We start from the raw sequence: 20,114 nt of genomic DNA, 5'->3' as shown, positions 1-20,114 counted from the left end.
CTAAACCAGGTTTTATAATTAGCTTAACCTCTCACTTGTATTAAAATTCCATTATCATGATAATATTCACAACAATGTGTGAACAAAACAAACAAATAAGCTAAAAAGGTAAAAAATTGGGGAACAACAGGCAACATTGTGTGAAAATTTTGATCACTATAAACAGATAAAAACAATTCAGTACAATTTATATACCAACAAAAAACAAAACAAATGGCATAGACAAAGCACATAAGCAAAAATGGAAGAAACAGTACAAAAATGATGAAAGAACAATTTCACAATGGCACATGACATATATATATAAGTGCCGAAACCACGCCAAAAGAGAGTTACCATTGGACTTCACAAAAATCTGATAAAAATTGTATTAAAACAATAAAAGAATTAGAGGAGACGGGTTTTAAAAAGTATATATACTTGTATATGTGACATAAAAATTTGGGAGACGCTTATATGGAGATTATTCAAACAAAGAGAAAATTAAATCTGACAATTTTACTTGTATATATCAAGTCAAAATACTTACATCTTCAAGTATAATAAATTGACTAGTATAAGCATTATGCTGACTGCCTGTTTGTGCATACAGAAAAGTAACACAGTTTTCTGAGATGAAAAGTTTAAACATGTTAAATGACTATTGATTTTGAGAACCTTGAGAAGGTACCTTTTTCAATACCATGCCAGTGCAAGCATTCATTTGCAACATACATGTAGTATCACTTTAATGTTTATATAAATAGAATTATTGCTTACTGATAGGTGGTATGAATGTAATTGTTATTTTGGTTACAGGTGATGTTATATTGAAACTTGATGGTTTTGAGACATTACAGAAGTTTATAGAAATAAGCCCAGATCAGGACATCAATACAGAGGTTCTCAAATTGATCACAAATCTGTCATATGGTGAAAGAAAGAGGAGGAAATGGCTAGAAACTAATATCATTCCAGTATTACTTGGCAAGTTATTTATCATGTTTATATTGTAACAGGTGAAATTTACTATTAAAGTATTTCTATATTGGTAAATATGTATTTGGATATGAAATAGAAGATGTGCTATGATTGCCAATGAGATCACTATTTACAGGAGACCAAATGACACAGAATACTGTAAACCCATTTATTTTCACCAATACTTCTACTTTGGCAACCAAGACACATTACTGATACATTCTTCAACTTTTTATAACCAAGTCTGCCAACTAAGACATATCAATTGGCATTTTCGTCAACTCTCAACTACAAAGTTTAGAAACCAATACACAACAACTAAAATGTAAATCACATTTCTACAGACAAGTTGGCAACAGAGACATGTAAACCAACTAGCACATTATAAACTTCCACAACTGAGTATAAAAACAAAGTCCTACCAATTATCATATTTTCTCAAGTTTCAATAATCAAGTCTGCCAATATATGGGTAACTATGCCATCTTGTGCAATAATTAGTAAAATGAATTAAAACAATCATTTTTTGGCCGTTCACAACAATGCCTTGTTACGTATCAAGACTTATTATCAACACATGTATATCATGTATATATTTGGCATCAATATTAAACAAAGTTGAATATTTTAAACCAAAGAATACTTAATATATAAAAAGAATGAAGACATTTCCAAAGGTTATATACATATTTCAAGTTGAAGACATTTCCAAAGGTTATATACATATTTCAAGTTGTAAGTGTTCTTTCAAATACGCTTTACCCAATAATGTATATTTTTACTCTTTAAGTATTTATTTTGCTTCATTACTTTAGGAAAGACAATGGACCAGACTAATAAGCTGACTTTGCAGAATATTTTATACAGTCTCACCAACTTAATCATCCGATGTGATGAGGCAAGGGCCAAGTTTTATCACAGTCAAGGTATGTTATGAAATAGTCATAAGATAACCATATTGTTTCTTATATCTATCTAAAGTGTTCCTTTAATAATTGCCACAAATGTTTGAAACCGCAACCTTGGGTTAAAGTTACTGTTATTATTTTATCATGTTTATTACTTATCATTTATGATTGTAAATAAAAAGTTTTAAATTATTTTTTTGTCTTGCCTGAGATTTTTATGTTTTGTAAGCAAGACAATGCATTCTAATATTCTGTCATTGTTTGCAACATTTAGGTACAGTCTATTAGACATCAAAAGCTTGGTCAAGCCAATTCTTCTTTGAATTTTTTGAAATTTGGACAGAAACGTTTTTATGACCAACAGACAGTAAAAGTTTAATATGGCTTTGTCACCCCTTAGATATTGATAACCCTATTAGAATTGATTGTTATTTGATGTTTTACTAATTTTCTTTGTAATATTACTTTGATTTAAAAGCCGTTCTCATGTACTCAGATAATCAAACCATACCTTGTAATAAAGGAAGAGTGGGTGTATTTTTCTAAGCATAATTTCTGGTCAAGTTGCAAAAATACTTTTTTGGTTTAAAAATATTTTGCCAAGTATTATTCAATATATATACAACAGAAACATCTTAAACTTAAAATTTAAGGATCAAACTGTAAAACAAATAAAAGTGTTAAGTGTTTATAAAGATTTCAGAAAAAATTCTTTTAAAATGAATGCAGATAATTATACTGAATTAGATCGAAAAATATGCCTTTTAATTAATTTTTCGAAAAAAAATACAGTGATTAAGGCCTATGGACACCCTATTTTAATTTGTTATTTCACAAGTATTTATGAAATGCTATTCTTTTATTGAATTTATCAAAAAAATCTATCGGTTAATGTTTATCATCGAAGAAAAAATAAGTTTCCCAATATAACCCTTACAAAAAAAATAGTAATTTCGTTCATTTCAATATATTTTATTGAAAAAACAAATTCTGTGATCCCCAGGTTTCCTATTAAAATTTGAAAGTACATTGACTTAGTAGTATTTTTAAGAATTTCAAGAAAAATCTGTCAGTGAATATTTAGACACCTGTACCACAACTAGGTTTATAATTAAGAACCCTTTATTTTTATCAATCAGAATATTTTAAGTAATATGTGTAATGCCAAATTTTTGTAAATTTTAGAATTTGCCTGCAAGGCTCTATAAAACATTTGGTTTTCTTTTAAGTGTATTTCCTTTGATTTCTATTTATAGCATAACATTATTCAAGAATGAATACACTATTTTTAACTTCTCATACATATATAATAACAAATAGGTTAAACCAAATATATTTATTTTCTAGGTATAGATACTATTTTAACAGTCCTCATCACTTCTCAGAGAAATTCATCTGTATCTCGAGCTGCTATACATCTTTTAAAAGTCTTTATCCAAAGATTAAATCAAACGTCTACAGAATGTTTACCAATGAACGTGTCTCTTCGATCAGGAAAAAATTCAAACCATAGGAAATCGTAAGTTCATCATTATATTGAATTAAGAAGATTTCATTTTTGTTATTCCTAAATTCTGAACTTAAGCTTGCATATAAACACTTTAAAAAAAAAAGGTCAAGAAGGTTATTTCAGCCAATCATAAAAAAACTTGTTTTGATATTATAGATGAAAGTTTTTTGCTTTCCTCCATTTTTTGCATAGTAGATCACCCTTTATAACTAGTTCAAGACAGGCATGTCCTGCCCTCACAATTACTTACTTATTTATCCTAATTAGCGTCCAATTACATCACAATGCGCTGACAATGAAAATTAAAATTTGAAGAAAATACTGTAAATATTATTGCAATTTTTTAAGAATAGACAAAAATGTGAGATTAATAATTACAATGTCAGGAAAATCTGCATACAGATAAATGTGTCAGATATCAGAATGTTAGTTTAGTTTAAACATATTTATTTATAGTGGATTGAGAAACAAGTTTTGCAACTTATATTAATCCCTTTCCACTTTGAGGGTGCGAGTGCTGCCTTGTAGCGGCATTAGCCTGCTCTTTTTCGAAATCTACAAGGGTGTCTTTAATGTGCAAGAGATATGGCTCTCAATTAACACGGTCAGCCTTTTATCGTCCCCTTCCGACGGACTATCATCGTTTCCTCAAGACCATACTCGCAAATTGTGTCAAGGGAGAGCTGAAAATTCAGTCCCTGAAATTTTCATCCCAAACGGGAATCGAACCAGGAACCTTTGTGAGGTCTTATTATTACAATACCTATCCTGTTGCATTATTCACATTAATAAAATACTTCACAATGATATCTGAATTTACAGTTTATTTGAATATCATACCATAATGTAAGTCTTGCAATAGCTAAAGGCATTATAATCTTTAACTTCATACAATACCTACAATGGATTCATTAATATTTGTTGATACTAATTTTCAGTACAGGGGAACCAGGAATTTAAATGTTCAACGAAATGCAAATTTTCTAAAGGAAAGTATGCAGACTTTTTCCAAACCACAAAATAAAATATCCTTGAATATGCAAGTTTTTTTCAATCCACGAAAAATTGGTACCCAGTACCCACGAAAATAAATAAATCAACAGTGTAAGGAAATATCTCTTTTCTCAAAAGTAGACTGTTCGAAATTTCAGAATATTATAAATGCACAAACACACACAAAGACATATTCAATACTTGTAATATGGAATAATTCTAGACCTAATAACTTAAAGTAAAACTTTGTACATTTATACACAATGATTTTGTCAATAGATTGAATCTTCTAAGAATCTGAGTTTAAATTATTTGAATAATTGACAGAGAGATGGACAAACTACTCCAAGAAATGTCTGATGTAAGATTGAAGAGAGGAGAAATACAATATGCCATTCCAGAAGACAGACTTAGTCATGTAAGTATATAAATCATACATTTATATAAGCATACGCTTTGTTTCATTGCATTGGTAAATATATATCACTATAAGGATGATTTTGAGTGTGAAACCATTTAAACGAGATAACCTATGGCCGAAATTATAGCATGATAAACAAAAAACAAATATGACAGACAACATTCAAGGACTGCAACTGAATTACTGGCACCTAATTTACGCTGAATAACTGGCACCTAATTTTGGGGAATTAAGAATGTTGCTCGGTTAAACATGTTTGTGAGAGCTATTGTGATGCCGATTTCATTTCAAATTAGTCATGTACTATGTCTTTGTTGTATGCACTAGACTCTTTCTAGATGCAGGAGTAAGTCATGTAATGTCACACTTATTCAATTCCAATCCAGAATATAGGCTTAGTTACATTTTATTTCACCCACTAGTGGAATATCATTTTTTTTTTTATGTTAAATGCTTATAAAATGTAAGAACTTGTTAATTAATGTCTCATTAAAGTCACCTTTGACCCTTAATTAGTTTATATACTACCTGATAGATAAATGGATTTAAAGAAAGTGAGAAGACACAGGTATAATTGTTAATTAAGCTTCAGTCAGAATTTTCTTATAATTTGGAAAGTTTACAGTTTATTCTACACAATGTGGATCTTAAGATAGAAGAAGATGTGGTATGGGTGCCAATGAGACAACTCTCAATCCAAGTACACATTGGTTGTACATGTACTATAATATATTTCTACATTTTAGGCAATCGACTCATTTCACATTGGACTTGAGGAAGATGCAATATCATTTGTCCTACTACTTGTTTCATAAAGGAAAATTGCAATTATTATTTTTTTAAGAATTTTTCACATGATAGTCGAGAAGCAATTCGACCTGAATTAGCTGATATTGGACAACACCCTCCAACCAAACAACAGTTACTTGATATGATAGAAGGTAGACAAAGTTCAGGTTAGTGCCATTTGTTTTACCATCTTCCATAATGGAAAATTGCAATATCTCTAGTCTTACCAGTTTAGCCTGACAAAAAGGATGCATTGTCTACAGTCAAACTGGTTAGTTCATATTGAAGAAAATTATTTTTAGAGTTTCATCATTTTCCTGTGTCAAAAGCTATATACAGTTATAGCTTAGAACTTTGCAGATAAAACGTACAGTAGACATGGATTACTTTGGTTACCTTCATGGAATGTAAGAAACTTGATTAGTAGGTTCCTCATGATCAAGAAATATTGTATGAAGAAAAAAGTTTGAACTTTTATTTTTGGATTTTAGTGATAAAACTATTTAGTGTTTTGACAGTCAACATCACACTTTAACACTTACCGCAGCAATCACTAGCCTAGCGGAGACCCAAGATTCCAGGAACCATTTACAATTTTTTTCACTCAGCACCACTAGTAAAGTTCAGAATTGCTTTTGTAAGTACTAATAGAATAACAGAATTTTGTTTTTGGTACTGACTTTATCAGCAATAATATCCAGATGGAAATGCCGATAAAACAGTTTCATAGAAGTAAATTTACCAGAGAAGAAATGTTTTAAATTTGTTATGTTTTAGATTTAGATCCTGTACCAATCAATGCTTGTGCAAAGACCTTTGACAACAAGAAATATTTTATAAAAGGTAAACATTAGTATCATCAACCATTAAATATTTGCATTATGAAAATCTGAATTTAGCCCTGACAGTACTGTTAAGATTTTAAAAAACAGGTTTTTTATGCTACTGCTGTAGGCAACAAGGGCATTAAGAGTGTTACTGTTGACCCTCTTTCCTTCTGTCAGTCTTTTAGTCTCTCCATCCAATTTTTGGTTCCTCACTCTACCATCAGTTTTAATCATTCAAATTTTATAAGACTTCTAGAGTTATGCCCCTTTATAACTTAAAATTGTGAATTTTTTCGTTTCTTCACTCTCACTTCAGTTTATCTCTTCCAAATTTTATTGAAATCTTACACCGTGTTAAGAACAAAAACTATCAGACAGGTCGAATTTGGGCAGTGAGTCACATACTGCTCTAGAGTTATGCACCTTTTTAACTTTATAGAAAATTGCATCCATGAGTGATTCATGTCCTCAGACACATTCTTCTTTCCCTTTGTATCTCACCTGACCTTTGGTCGTTTTTCTGTTTTCTGGGTTAATGTTAATTTCTGTGACAGTTGTAATTATTTTTATTATAGTTTTATATTTAAAACTATCAACATATTATCCATGATTAGTAAAGAAGGTGAGACATTTTAGCTAGTGCACTCTTGTTGGTTATTATCTCGAATGTTGTTATAGATAGAGATAAACTGTAAACAGCAATAATGTACTACAAAGTAAGACCTGAAAATAAGTCAACATGACCATAACGGTCAATTGACACCTTAAGGAGTTATTGCCCTTTATAGTCAATTTTTACAAAATATATTCCACTGTAACAACTGGGTCAAGTTCATTATAGATAGAGATAATTGTAAGCAGCAAGAATGTTAAGTGAAGTAAAATCTACAAACACATCTCCATCACCAAAAGACAATTTTGTCCTGAATCCATCTGTGTCCTTCGTTAATATGCACATAGACCAAGGTGAGCGACACAGGCTCTTTAGAGCCTCTAGTTTATATATAGGACTTTAGCAAAAACTAGCTGGCTCAGAGTCTGAAAATATGTTAAAAAGATACACCTTCCTACAGACAGTTGTCTAATGAACTAGTAGATCTAAAATATGACTCATCCTTTCTGTATAGTGCTTAATTAGGCTGTTACTATTCTAAATTAAAATGTTTCCACATTTTTCATATTGGGGCCTTTTATCGCTGTCTACACAGTTTTGGTTTTCCTCATTGTTGAAGGCCATTAAATTGCCTAAAATTGCTCACATTTACTTCATTTGAACTTAAGTGGGTAGTTGTTTCATAAGCAATTATACCACATCTCCTTATAAATTATAAAAACAAATGTTGTTCTAGATATGCATGAAATATTTACTGCTGGATTTTAAGCATCTATTAATCTATTATAATCTTTCTTTTTACAGACCAAATAGTGGACATTCAGACAGATTCACTGCATGAATTGAGACCAAATAAGACTTTGTCGACTGTATCTGCCTCATTAATATCCACTCATGTCTGTGGAATGCTTAACAATCGTAAGTTCATTTTATAAGTCCAAGTAATACAGCAAAGAAAAAATATTGTATGCCTGGTAGTATATTTAAACTAATGCTATCCTTTCTTTAAGCTTGTCATGCATGTCATACAGGTTTCCTTAATTATGTTACCACAAGTTGAAATGTTTTTTTGCATTTTATAGTTTAAAGTCCTTGTTAAATTTTGGAGTAATTATACTCATCTTTTTGAGTAAATAATCCCTTTCAATAGTGAGAATATTATAGATTAGATATGTTGTAAAACTAAAACGACATACAATAAAAAGCTGCAATGTCCAGCAACCAACAAGACAAATTCTGTACTTTGACATGTCGCTATATTATATTTTGTATATTTACTTATTTGTATATTGTGTATATTTACTTATTTGCAGAAGTACATGTCCAAATGACATATGTCATATAGCCTTAGCAAGCTATACTTAATGGTAGTTTTAACATGGGTAGGCATTTTATTCGTGATTATTTTTGCCCAAGTGACAGTGAGGGCTAAAATAACACGAATATAATGCCTATGCATGTTAAAACTAAAATAAAGTTTAGCTTGCATCAATTATTTGGATTCGGATAAGGACAATTAAGGTAATTTCTATGTCCAATGTGTATAAGTGTAAAGCAATTATGTAGGCTCTTCCATGAACCTCCCTTTTTTGTTTGTAAAGAAGCAAACGGCTGGCACTGTGATTTTTCAGAGGGAGGTGTTTTGGAACATCCAGCAAGAATGGTTGTCGTATCTAGGTATCTCAATTTCGGAATGCAACACATTACAGTCATAATAAATGAATTAGTAACAACATGTGCATCATTTATGAGTTTGCAAGTGTTTTAATTTAATGATTTATATTAAATGTATGCCAATTTGATAAAATTCATTATTCTGCAGTAGTCAATATACGCATGTGCAAAAAAAAAATGTATTTAGAGCATGGGTTTATTCATAAAGTGAAAGAAGCACGTCATATTAGAATTTGCAATGCTGTTAATAATTTACAAGGATATAGACAAAAGTCTTTTTCCTAAATACCTTGTAGGTCAACAAAATATGTCAAGTGTATTTGTAAGAAGTATGCATCAGTCATATATGACATATATCTTTGTGTCCTAAATATCTGTAGCTATACAAGCGAAACTTTGCTATTTTCTGTGGTTGTGTTGTTGAGAAATATTTTGGTAAAATACCAAAGATAATTCTTTAGGATTGTCACTCCTGAAATTATCTGTTGAAAATCTTCTGTTTCTATACACAATGTCAGTAATAAAGACCATTCTCAAAAAGCAAAAAGGGATCTAAAGATATGTATTTGGTGCTAAACAAAAACAACACTGTTCCTACAGGAGTAAAAAGATGGCAAGCAATTTTAGTTTTAGAAAATCAAAACTGGAAAAAGATTACCATTTGCTATTACAAAAAAATACTAAGCTACAATGGCTTCAGTATAGAATTAATCTATAAAATACGTTTTTAAACAAAATTGGGATAGTGCAAAACCCATATTGTACTTTTTGTAACACTGAACTGGAATCAATTGAACATATACTGTGGGACTGTTATTATGTACAACAATTTATTGAGCAGACTGAAATGTGGTTTCTCCAGAATGGTATTAGTATACAATTTACACAAGATATTTTTTTGTTTGGAAATTTATCACGAATGTACAAAGGTGACCCTCAAAACAATATTTTTCTCTGGATTAAACAATATATTTATAATACACAATATTTTAAAGGAGAATTAAGTTTAACGGCATTGATTGAAAAAATAAAGCATCATTATATTTTGGAGAAGAAGATATCAATTAAAAATAAATGTTTTGACAAGTTTAATCAAGCTTGGTGCATTTACCAAGAGGCTTTACAGGATAATTTAGTGGATTAGCAACTATACAAAATTAGCAGACATCAAACTAATTTTTTTTTTTTTTTTTATATTTGTTTTTTGTTTTTTTGTTTTTTGTTTTTTTAATTTTTTTTATTTTTCTTAATCATCTTTTAATTCTTTTATTTATTAATTCTCTATACTTTTTTTTTGTATGTCCTTTTTAACAAGATACAATTATAAAATCCCAACAAAATGTTATTTTCAAGTTCTATACATTTTCTGATAGGTTGTATTATATTACATTCATATATAGTGTTTGAAAACAGTACTGTTGAATATTATATATGTTGGATAAAAAAATAAAAATAAAAAAAAAAAAAATACACAATGTGTTGTGATTACTTTAACACACATGTTTTTCTTACAAATCAGATATTTAAAGTATATAAGTATTATTGATATTTTTTCTTGTTTATTAATATTAAGCTGCTACCTACACATAGAAATTAAAAAAAAAAAAAAAGATCACTACAATAATAAAAATTATAAAAAATTATTAGTGACTTAAGGTGTTCCACCTGTCAGAAATGAAGATTGGCTATGGTGATTTTCCTAATATTTCAGGCAAAGGTGGGGAGATTATTTTTGGGTTATCCGCAATATCAAAGGCAGAGGGATTAAAGGCATCTAGGGATGATCGAGATGAGTTTAGACTTGGTGTAGATAGAATGATGACAGATAAATTGTCTCCCCCTGCCCTGCATTCTTTATTTGATATGGAGTACCATCAGGTTGTAGAAGATAATGAAGATTCAGGACGATTAATACCAATACCAGATTTGTATATTATTGGTAAGTAAAGCTGCAGTATTGAATGAATATAAAGTAAAATCAGCAATGTTTCAACTTATGAATTTAAAAAAACTATGAATAATTCTTATATATTAGGAAATACGTTGATATGATTGGTAGAGAGAATTTCCGGTAATTGATCTTGACATTGGTTATTTTTCGATAGACAAGGATGACCAAACTGCTTTTCGTAACTAATGTAAACAAGATGATGGCAATAATAACACCGACTTAACCAAATTTATTTTCACTGCACGTTAATCGTTAAATAAAATACTACACAAAATCATTCGTTTGAATGATAATAAGAAACTATTTATGATTATTTCATAAGACTTCCACATAAGACGTCGGGCGTATCATGCGCTCATGGCGCAGCTGTTTATTATCAGATAGCAAATTTCATTGAGTACATATTTTTGCGTCAACCAACAAATATATTCATGCGCCAGGTCTATTCAATGACATAAATATACAATTTACGTGTGATAGAGGTAACCAGTGTGGAAAAATATATTTCCTATCTCCTATTTTAAAGAATTATAAGGATTAATACGCCTTTTTAAAGGAATTTATTGATGTATAAACTGGACCAAGTCACTCACAAACATATCAAAAAAGTCCTTTGGACTTTTATTTGTTTGTGAGTGAATTGGTCGAGTTTATACACCAATAAATTCCTTTAAAAAGGTGTTTAATCCTGTAATAAAGGTATAGATTTTATCCCATACACAGATGTTTTGCTACAAACAAATTTAGTACTCATATTAAAAGAAAACCCAAATTATGCATAGTTTGACAAATCTGGAGATTGATAACTACAAAATTTACCCCTTTTATGTTGAACAAAGATTTCTTATTCTTTAAAGATTTACAATCCATTACTTATTGATATTTATTTTTTTAACTTCCTGAAATATTTTGTTTGATAACATATATAGTTGCCCCTGCATATATCTATTTGTTAATTTTAGCTGGTCCATTTATCTGAAGCAAATTGGTTCCAGACATTAACCTAAGCTTGATGTTTGATGCTGGCATAAGACGTCATGACATCATTATTACAACCAAAAATATGACAGATACTGATACATAGAACATTTAAATGTTCTTTTTAACGGTGCATTACGTTTGCGCGCATTACCATTACATTTGCGCGCAAAAATCATTACGTTTGCGCGCAGCTTTTGATTACATTTGCGCGCATTTTTTTGACAGGTAAACTCAGGTAAACTCAGGTAAAATACGTGATAATAATACTTTTTATTCATTTATTTGTTCAATTTTTACAAGTATAAGTACCCCTTCCGTTAGTCTAAGTCCCCTGCTCACCAACGAGGAGGTGGAAGTGGGATTTCGAGCAGGATAAGTCCGTTTTATTATGCACAAGCACTAAATCCTAGAAATATATACAGATAAAAATGTTAAAACATAGCTGATATAAAAAGGTAAAACTACTGATACTACATGATTTTACATGTCGGTACGTGCATAAAACTTGAAGCCAATAGCTTTTAGAAACGACAGTCTGTTAACCTCTCCATCCTGGTATTTTCTGAATTGCTCCATCAAATAATCTGTTTTCTCTTTTTCACTTCTGCGCACTACTGCTGCTGTATCAAGCCCTCTTAGTTTGATGTATGTGGTGGTCTGTAATTTAAGAATAGTGTCCAGAAACACAAAAATACATGGATGTGCAGAGTAAAATTGCTCATTATAGTGAGCATGAAATGATTCCGGACCGTTTGTAGTACGCCTAGATTCTGATGATGGTAGTGATGCCCAAAGTCTTGGGGGAAATAGGGATTCTGGTGCAATGTATGTTTCGACTAGATAATCAGCAAACTTTACACAACGCGGATCATTTGGAATATCTTCATACATTTCCTCTGCAAAACAATCACCAACTGTTGTAGGATCAAGAAATGCCAAACCAAAGAATTTTGTCAACCACAATCCAACTTCGCATTCTTTGTTTTTATACTCAACACTTAGCCCTAGTTTCTGAATTTTGCGCCACCAACTTTGGCCTAAGTGAAAACGGCAGCATTCTATTATAGTATCTGGAAACACAGATCTAAACGCATTGTGCATTGCGATTTCAAAGTCAATATGTACGATCCTTGGTTTAAACATAAAGTTTCTGTCTGTACACAACGAAGATATCATGTTGAGCAAAACAGTGTAAATTTCCTCTGATTTGGATGGTAAGAGAGCAAATACTAGTGGTACATAATGTCCCAATTTAAATCCATGAAAAGTGTAAAGTTGTTCAAAATATTTTGGACAGTAACTGAAAGTTCCGTCAATGAAAAGTTCTGAAGCTTTTGTGCATAATGCATCAAGATTGGAATTGCATGATAGTATGACAATACCATGCTCTTTGCTGTTCATAAGACAAAATGGTTCCTTTTTGTTGGATTTTAATTCTAAGACATCCATGGTGTTGTGTACGTCATCTCTTGACTTTGGAAGAGTTGGGTATTCCTTGCGCCTTTCTCGGTAAATAGCCATGGTCAAACTCTTCAGGTCCTTTTCAATAAGTGTTTCTTCTTCTATATTCATCAACTCGCAACGGACTAATTTCATAGGTCTAGCAGTTATGTCTTCTGTCGCCTTTTTCTTCACAACTACGCGGATAATCTGCCTCTCGAGTTTTCTAGCATCGGATTCGTGTTGATGATCACAGTTACCATTAAGAATGACTGTTGAATGTTCGTCAGTTTTTATTCTGCCTTTGCAAGCTTTAACAGTACATCTCCAAGATATATCCCCAGACTTTAGTGTTCTATCAATACGGAAAGTAAATCCATCGTATATTAATGATTTTTTCCCTCGATTTGTTTCAGACAAACGAAACTCCATGTTTGTGCCTTGGTGTATCTTTACAAACTAACTTAAAGTATTTACTAATTTTAAAAGCGATCACTATTCGTTGAAACACTATTCACTCTAAAATATTCGCAATGAAGTTACATGTATGCCTTAAGCTATAACGGGGTTTATTATGATCATGAGGGGTTTATCATGATCATGATCACTTTATTCAATACATACAAGAACATATAATTTGAATTAACAAATATTTTCAAAATTAATAATTGATAAGTCATATTTATTATGAAAAAATATAGTCAATTATGATTTATTTTATTTTTCATTGATATTTTTACCTGAGTTTACCTGTAAAATGTATGCGCGCAAATGTAATCAAAAGCTGCGCGCAAACGTAAAACATTTTAATCCCCAAATGCGCGCAAACGTAGTGCGCCCCTTTTTAAGCCACTCATTATAAATATACTCAAAAGCAAAAGTAATCATTGATGAAAAATTTAAGTAAAAAATTACAGGTGAGCAATTCAGGCTTTTGAGAGCCTCTTGTTTTTCGTATAATTAATAAATTGATATTTTTAAACTCTCCATATGTTCATGATGTTAAGCGGATAATGAACATACACATGTTATCTTGACCTCACTACTCTTTATACTTCTTTTCTTTACCATTACTGTGTTTTAGCCTTCAAAAGCAAAATGGGGTGATTGCTGTTATGATTTTTGACAAGTTCTGACAAATATTTTGAAGTTGGCAGCCAAGATTGCACATAAATAACGTATAGAAAAAATGTGCTTAAAGACAAATCCTTCTATTCAGATCTACCAATAATATCTTCTTTATATTTTATTTTTACTTTAGGCTAGGTAAAAGCTTTAAAATAAGCAAATAAAAAAATGGGGTCACCGACCTCGTTTTCGATTTAAAACGCCATCTTTTTCACGGAATTTGGAAATTGGGACTTCTAGTCAATAGCAGTGTAATATTTTTTTTAAAGTCTGTATCCAATAAAAACTTGTCTGTTTTGTTAACCTAGTTGTTAATACAAACTATTTTAATAATATCACCCTTTACTGAATGGAAAATAATAATGATAAGTCGCTATAATAGTTTTCCCGCCTTTTTTTTATTGTGAAATACATATAAAAAAATAAGTTTAAAAAAAATTGACCAATAATTTCTCCATGAGTCTTCAATAGAATATGCGTTGTTTATATCTAAACAAAATAAGGAAATAAAAAGATGGGGTCACCGTAATGGAAAAATAGATATTTCAAAAAAGGGGTTAACAATTTGAATTGGCGGGAACACATTGCGCCAATTCTAAAAACAACGTCGAAAGACGTTCGGCCGTTTTAGGCTATATTCTCACAAATTAGAGACAACCTAGTTCTCGTTATTTGCTGTTTTGTTGTTTGTTTGTTTTAAACTACGATAAATTCACAGTAATCTACACATGATAGTACTTAGTTTTCAGTCAGTATCACAGACACGTAATATAAATGCGGTGGTTGGAAAACAATGTGTTGTACAAAAGTACACACGAATGCTTCTGTGAACATTTCATTTCAGGTTATTCATAGTGCTTACGTGTTGAACAGAAATTCTTTTTAAAATAGTAAAGACATTTTATATAATATCATTGTTCAATCAAAGTACATCTGAAAGACAAGACAGAAATTTGCTTCTGGTATCATGAATTTTAATTTCGTTTAAGAATGTTGTTCCTTTTTATTTTGATGATAATTACTTAAAATCATTAGAAATCTAAGACTCCGTTTCCAATAACAATAAAGATCGATCATTTCTGAGATCGCGGATCTTTAGTATTGCAAAAATGAGAAAGATCGATCTTCAATCGGACGTAAACATTCCATCCCCAGACGTAGTTTTAAAAGAACGATTTTTTTATGAACCGATTTTTCTTCAAGTGAAAACGCTTTAGATACATCGCGATCGACTTTTCAATCAATCAATCGATATAAAATTCCAAGTGTTTTATGTAGATATGAAAATAAATCTGCGCATGGTCAGTTTAAAAATGTTTTCAGTGTTTATTCTCAGATGATTTGGCAAAACGTGCCATGAACATAATAAAAACCAAATTAATATATTCGACGTTTTTTGCGTCATTCTTCTGAAAATATATTAATAAAAAAAGAAAATGTGGTATGATTGCAAATAACACAATGCTCCACAAATGACCAATTGACACTGGAAATTATTAACTATGGGTCACCGTACTGCCTACAACAATGAGCAAATCCCATACCGCATACACAACTATGAAAGGTCCCGAAAGGACAAATGTAACACAATTCAAACTAGAAAATAATAAAAAAAAAAAATTAATGAAAAACAAATGTGTGACTCTTTTGCAAACAACAACCACTTTAAATTACATACTCCTGAGTTGAGACAGGACCCGTTACAGCGCTCGACTGATACCGTTACTTATTCGTTCCTTATACGTTGAAACACATTGCACCTATTACGAAACAAATCTTTTAAATTGTTTTCTTGTCTCTGGTGTTAGCTATAGGTTCTTAAAAGTGAAATATACCTATTAGCGCGTATGTTCCAGTTTTAGCGTTAGACCGATGACCTGCTACTTATTCGCTTACAATATGCTTGTTATAGGTCGCACCTTTTTTTGTTCTTGTCTCTGATGCTATATATTGGTTCTAAGAGATAAAATCACCCTATTCTAAGGCGTAAATACTCGTTTCAGTGCTCGACTGATGCCCTGTTACTTTTTCGTTCCATATTCTCTTACTATACGTGTGATATTCGGTGCACCTTTTTAAAACAATATCTTTTCAATTGTATTCATTCTGTATTTTTTTTTTCTGTAGATTACTCATCTTCAAACGAAATGAGCGTTATAAGTAATTTTTTTCTGACAATTCTTTTTTTTTAATTACTTATGACATGTTAATCAAATATAATATTAATAAATGCAGAAGCATATAATTATCTAATGAACCAAGTATTTCCTTATTCAATTTTTTACGATTTTTTGTCAACGAAATGGTTAGGCTGATTATTTTAGATATGCAATGTATACTAAATGTAAACGCACAAGTTCTTTTAAAAAGATCGAAAACGCGAGATGCTCTTCAGAGATCGATTTTATTTCAATTCCGTGCAAGTGTTAACGGGGTCTAATTAACACCATTTCTGTTTTGATCACTCATCCTTAGGCATCTATGAATATCGAAATATTCCGTAATGTTGCTAGAAACTCAGTCTAAGTATACTCATACAGCTGTCCTACCGTGGGTATGAATAAAACATAGTCCGACCTCTTTTCTCAAATCTCCTTTTAATTATTTTTTTCCCATATGCATTCCTCTGTAATTCTTCATTCCGACATCTTTTTAACACAGACACGATTATGTTTTTTTAAACAAAAAATGCCCACCTTATACATAAATATCAAACAATCGGGACAAACTCGGAATGGTCATATAAAAAAACCTACAATGTTAGAAGATTATATGTTAACTTCTCTAGATGTACTTTGTTTTACATGTATGCGTCATTAGGTTACTGTTTTGTTGGTGTTTATTTGAAATCTAATTATCATATTCATGTAAAAATGTAAGTGCAGTACACATTCAAAATACGTCAGTGCAATTTGCCATATCCATACCTATTGATAAAGATACAGTGAATTTTGAGGACATGATCAGAAAGATTGATGATTTTCGTAATTTCTTAATGATTTGTAAAATATCGATGTAATTAAGAACCTACAAAAGTCTTTACATGTAGAAAATTAAGGAAAAAAAGTATTATATTATAATTTGATTGGCTCATCTTGTTGTCGAGTATCCAGATTCTATTTCGTTTCTTTACGGTCATTTTTGTGTATTTTTTGTTGTTAGATTGCTGTATAGTTGACTCTCTTTTCATTCTCATATTTTATCCAATTCTGGAATGTGTCTATTATTTAAAAACAATTTTCATTTTTTTCTCGGCAAATTAACCTGTCAAAACGATTGTCACTCTCTCCATCTGTTCAAAGAGGAATAACTCTGATAAACGTTTCCAGTTCGCGGAAACCGCGACGTCATAAACCACTGACGGCATAGTACTGTTGCGCTTGTATATGCGCATAAACAATAGAGGGATTTGTCTTTAATAGAAATAAGAAGATCTGGTTTGAGTGCCAATACCAAAACTCTCCATCCAAGTCGCAATGTGAAAAAAGTAAACAATTATAGGGCAAAGTACATGATTTTATACTGTTGAAACAGCAATTTTTGATGAGTTAAAATTTTGTGGGTTTTGTTTCACTTGCAACAAAAGCTGTCAAATTTTTGTCACAGAATGTGAGAAATAGTGATTACAATTAGGCGGAAGCTGGGATTTGTCAGTCTTTTTTTAATCAAGAAATAATTTTTGTATCAGTTATCAGGATAAAGCCATCAAAAGGTAGTTTATATACAATGAAGAGGGACAATACTAGTTATATCAGATTTGGTTCTACTACAGCTCTATTATCTATGCAGGTAAGTAAAGACATGACTCAGAATTGGTTAATGCCAACTTATCATTTTTATGTTGTCCCTAAATTAATCATCCTAGTCTGTAATGAATTGCTGAGAAAAGATTTGTTTTCCTTTTCCTGCATTATGCTGTATGTAACCAAGTCCTCAATGCCTTATGTTTAGTTTTCTAAATAGGTCAATTTTAGAATCAGCACATACAGTTATGAAAGACTATGTTTTGTGTTTGATAAACTTGTCTTTTATAAATTGTAGTACTAGAAATTATATAAGACTCTGTCTCCTCAGGGTTTAATGATATACTAATGATATATGTATAGAGCAAGATCAAAATAAGCAATACAAGCGCTTTAAAACTTTAAGTTCATTTAAAAGATCAGATAAAACCAGTCAATTTATATATTCTTTTAACAATGGTAACTAGCTTTGACTACGTTTTAGTGAGAATAACTAGCTTTGACTAAGTTTTAGTGAGAATTGTAAAAATATTCCTTTCTATCTCGCTCAAAATTTAAAAAAATATTGGGCATAGAATTTATAGATTTTTGTATATCTTTTTACATGCAAAGTTTGAAAAGCACAGTGCTGTTCTTAAACATCTATAAAAGATCTGATAGGCTGTTGTGATCATAACTATGAATATATTAAAAAATCTTTTCTTTTCTTGTTTTAAGAAATTTTTGACCTATGATAAAGTTGTATTTTAATTCTTTATACAGGATTTAAGAAATTTGGTTATATTAGAAGAAGAAGACAGATACAGATCACAGATCATAGAGTTACGACATAAATTGCAGGAACATTCACCATAGCTGTATTTGAGAGCTACGACATAAATTACAAGAACATTAGCAATAGCTGTATTTGAGAGCTCAGTTTTAATGACAGTGTTATAATTAGTACACTGGTAGGACTTCTGAAAAACTGAATGTTCCTAGGCTGAACAGTAAAACCCCATTTTAAGTACCTGTGGGGTTTTGTCAATGCCAACAACTCTAGTGTTGGACCTCACTAGGAGAATGAGAAAAAGAAAACATAATTCTTTTTGTTAATATTGAATTGAAAAGAAACTGTAGTCATTAGGACTGCGCCTATGAGATATTTGGAACAAAAGTCGAAATACAATTATGTTTGTATAGCAATTCCACTTACATAAAAAGGAATATGTTTATCCAAATACAAATACACTTACATTTTTTACATATGTGCAAGAAGACAATCAATTCCTGTTATACTAATTATGTGCCTGAGGAAATTTTTATCCCCCACTTACGATAGTAGAGGGGCATTATTTTTTCTGGTCTGTGGCTCCGTTGTTAGTTCGTCCGTCCGTCCGTTCGTTCGTTCGTTCGTTCGTCCCGCTTCAGGTTAAAGTTTTTGGTCGAGGTAGTTTTTGATGAAGTTGAAGTCCAATCAACTTGAAACTTAGTATATATGTTCCTTATTATATGATCTTTCTAATTTTAATGTCAAATTAGAGTTCTGACCCCAATTTCACGGTCCACTGAACATAGAAAATGATAGTGCGAGTGGGGCATCTGTGTACTTGGGACACATTCTTGTTTTTAAAGTTTTTATTTAATTATTGCCCTTGGACATATAAAGTATGTGGGACATTGGATCAATCATAAAGTTTTTTTTTACTATGTTTTGAAAAGGTTTTTTTTTCAGTTTTTATTAGACTTTTAAATTAGTTTGCTCATTTGAATTGAACATGAATATAAGTCAGTTGTGTGCATACCTATTAATGCTAGGGGTGTAATATATACTCTGAGACTTGACTGTTCACTTACAATGCTTATCCTAAAGTTTTTGCCCTTTCACAATACCAATTCTAAAAATATTTTACCAAAATTGCAGTTTGAATTGGTGTCTACTATTTGATCAACTAGTATAAAAACAGGTTAGCTCATAGCTAAAGAAAATTTGTTAGTCAGTGTAATTTTAAACAAGTTATACTTACAATCATAAAGATTTATATTGTAAATTGCTATGCATTTGATCTCAGGCCTTAATTTCTCTAAGATATTAATACAAAAATTTAAAAAACCAAAAAAAGTATTTTAAATATTTAATTATTGCCCTTGGACAGATCAAGTGTGTTGGACAATAGAACTTTATTCTTTTAAAGAA

The 20,114-nt window shown here is 30.8% G+C and overlaps 1 protein-coding gene across 1 annotated transcript in view; it reads left to right on the top strand.

Moving 5' to 3' along the window:
- The window catches only part of LOC143064297 (uncharacterized), a 30,683-nt gene extending 11,054 nt beyond the window's left edge, over positions 1-19,629 (top strand). The window contains exons 4-13 of the mRNA XM_076237034.1: positions 799-966; positions 1,776-1,886; positions 3,216-3,387; positions 4,699-4,789; positions 5,637-5,748; positions 6,359-6,424; positions 7,826-7,939; positions 10,407-10,634; positions 17,884-17,984; positions 18,701-19,629. Coding sequence (XP_076093149.1) covers positions 799-966; positions 1,776-1,886; positions 3,216-3,387; positions 4,699-4,789; positions 5,637-5,748; positions 6,359-6,424; positions 7,826-7,939; positions 10,407-10,634; positions 17,884-17,984; positions 18,701-18,793 — 1,256 coding nt within the window. The 3' untranslated portion in view covers positions 18,794-19,629. The remainder of the gene's footprint in view (positions 1-798; positions 967-1,775; positions 1,887-3,215; positions 3,388-4,698; positions 4,790-5,636; positions 5,749-6,358; positions 6,425-7,825; positions 7,940-10,406; positions 10,635-17,883; positions 17,985-18,700) is intronic.
- Positions 19,630-20,114: the final 485 nt, after the last annotated feature.

Source organism: Mytilus galloprovincialis, chromosome 2 (genome assembly GCF_965363235.1).
Source record: "Mytilus galloprovincialis chromosome 2, xbMytGall1.hap1.1, whole genome shotgun sequence".
In the NCBI taxonomy this organism is placed as follows: domain Eukaryota; kingdom Metazoa; phylum Mollusca; class Bivalvia; order Mytilida; family Mytilidae; genus Mytilus; species Mytilus galloprovincialis.
This window is presented reverse-complemented; position numbering and strand designations above follow the sequence as displayed.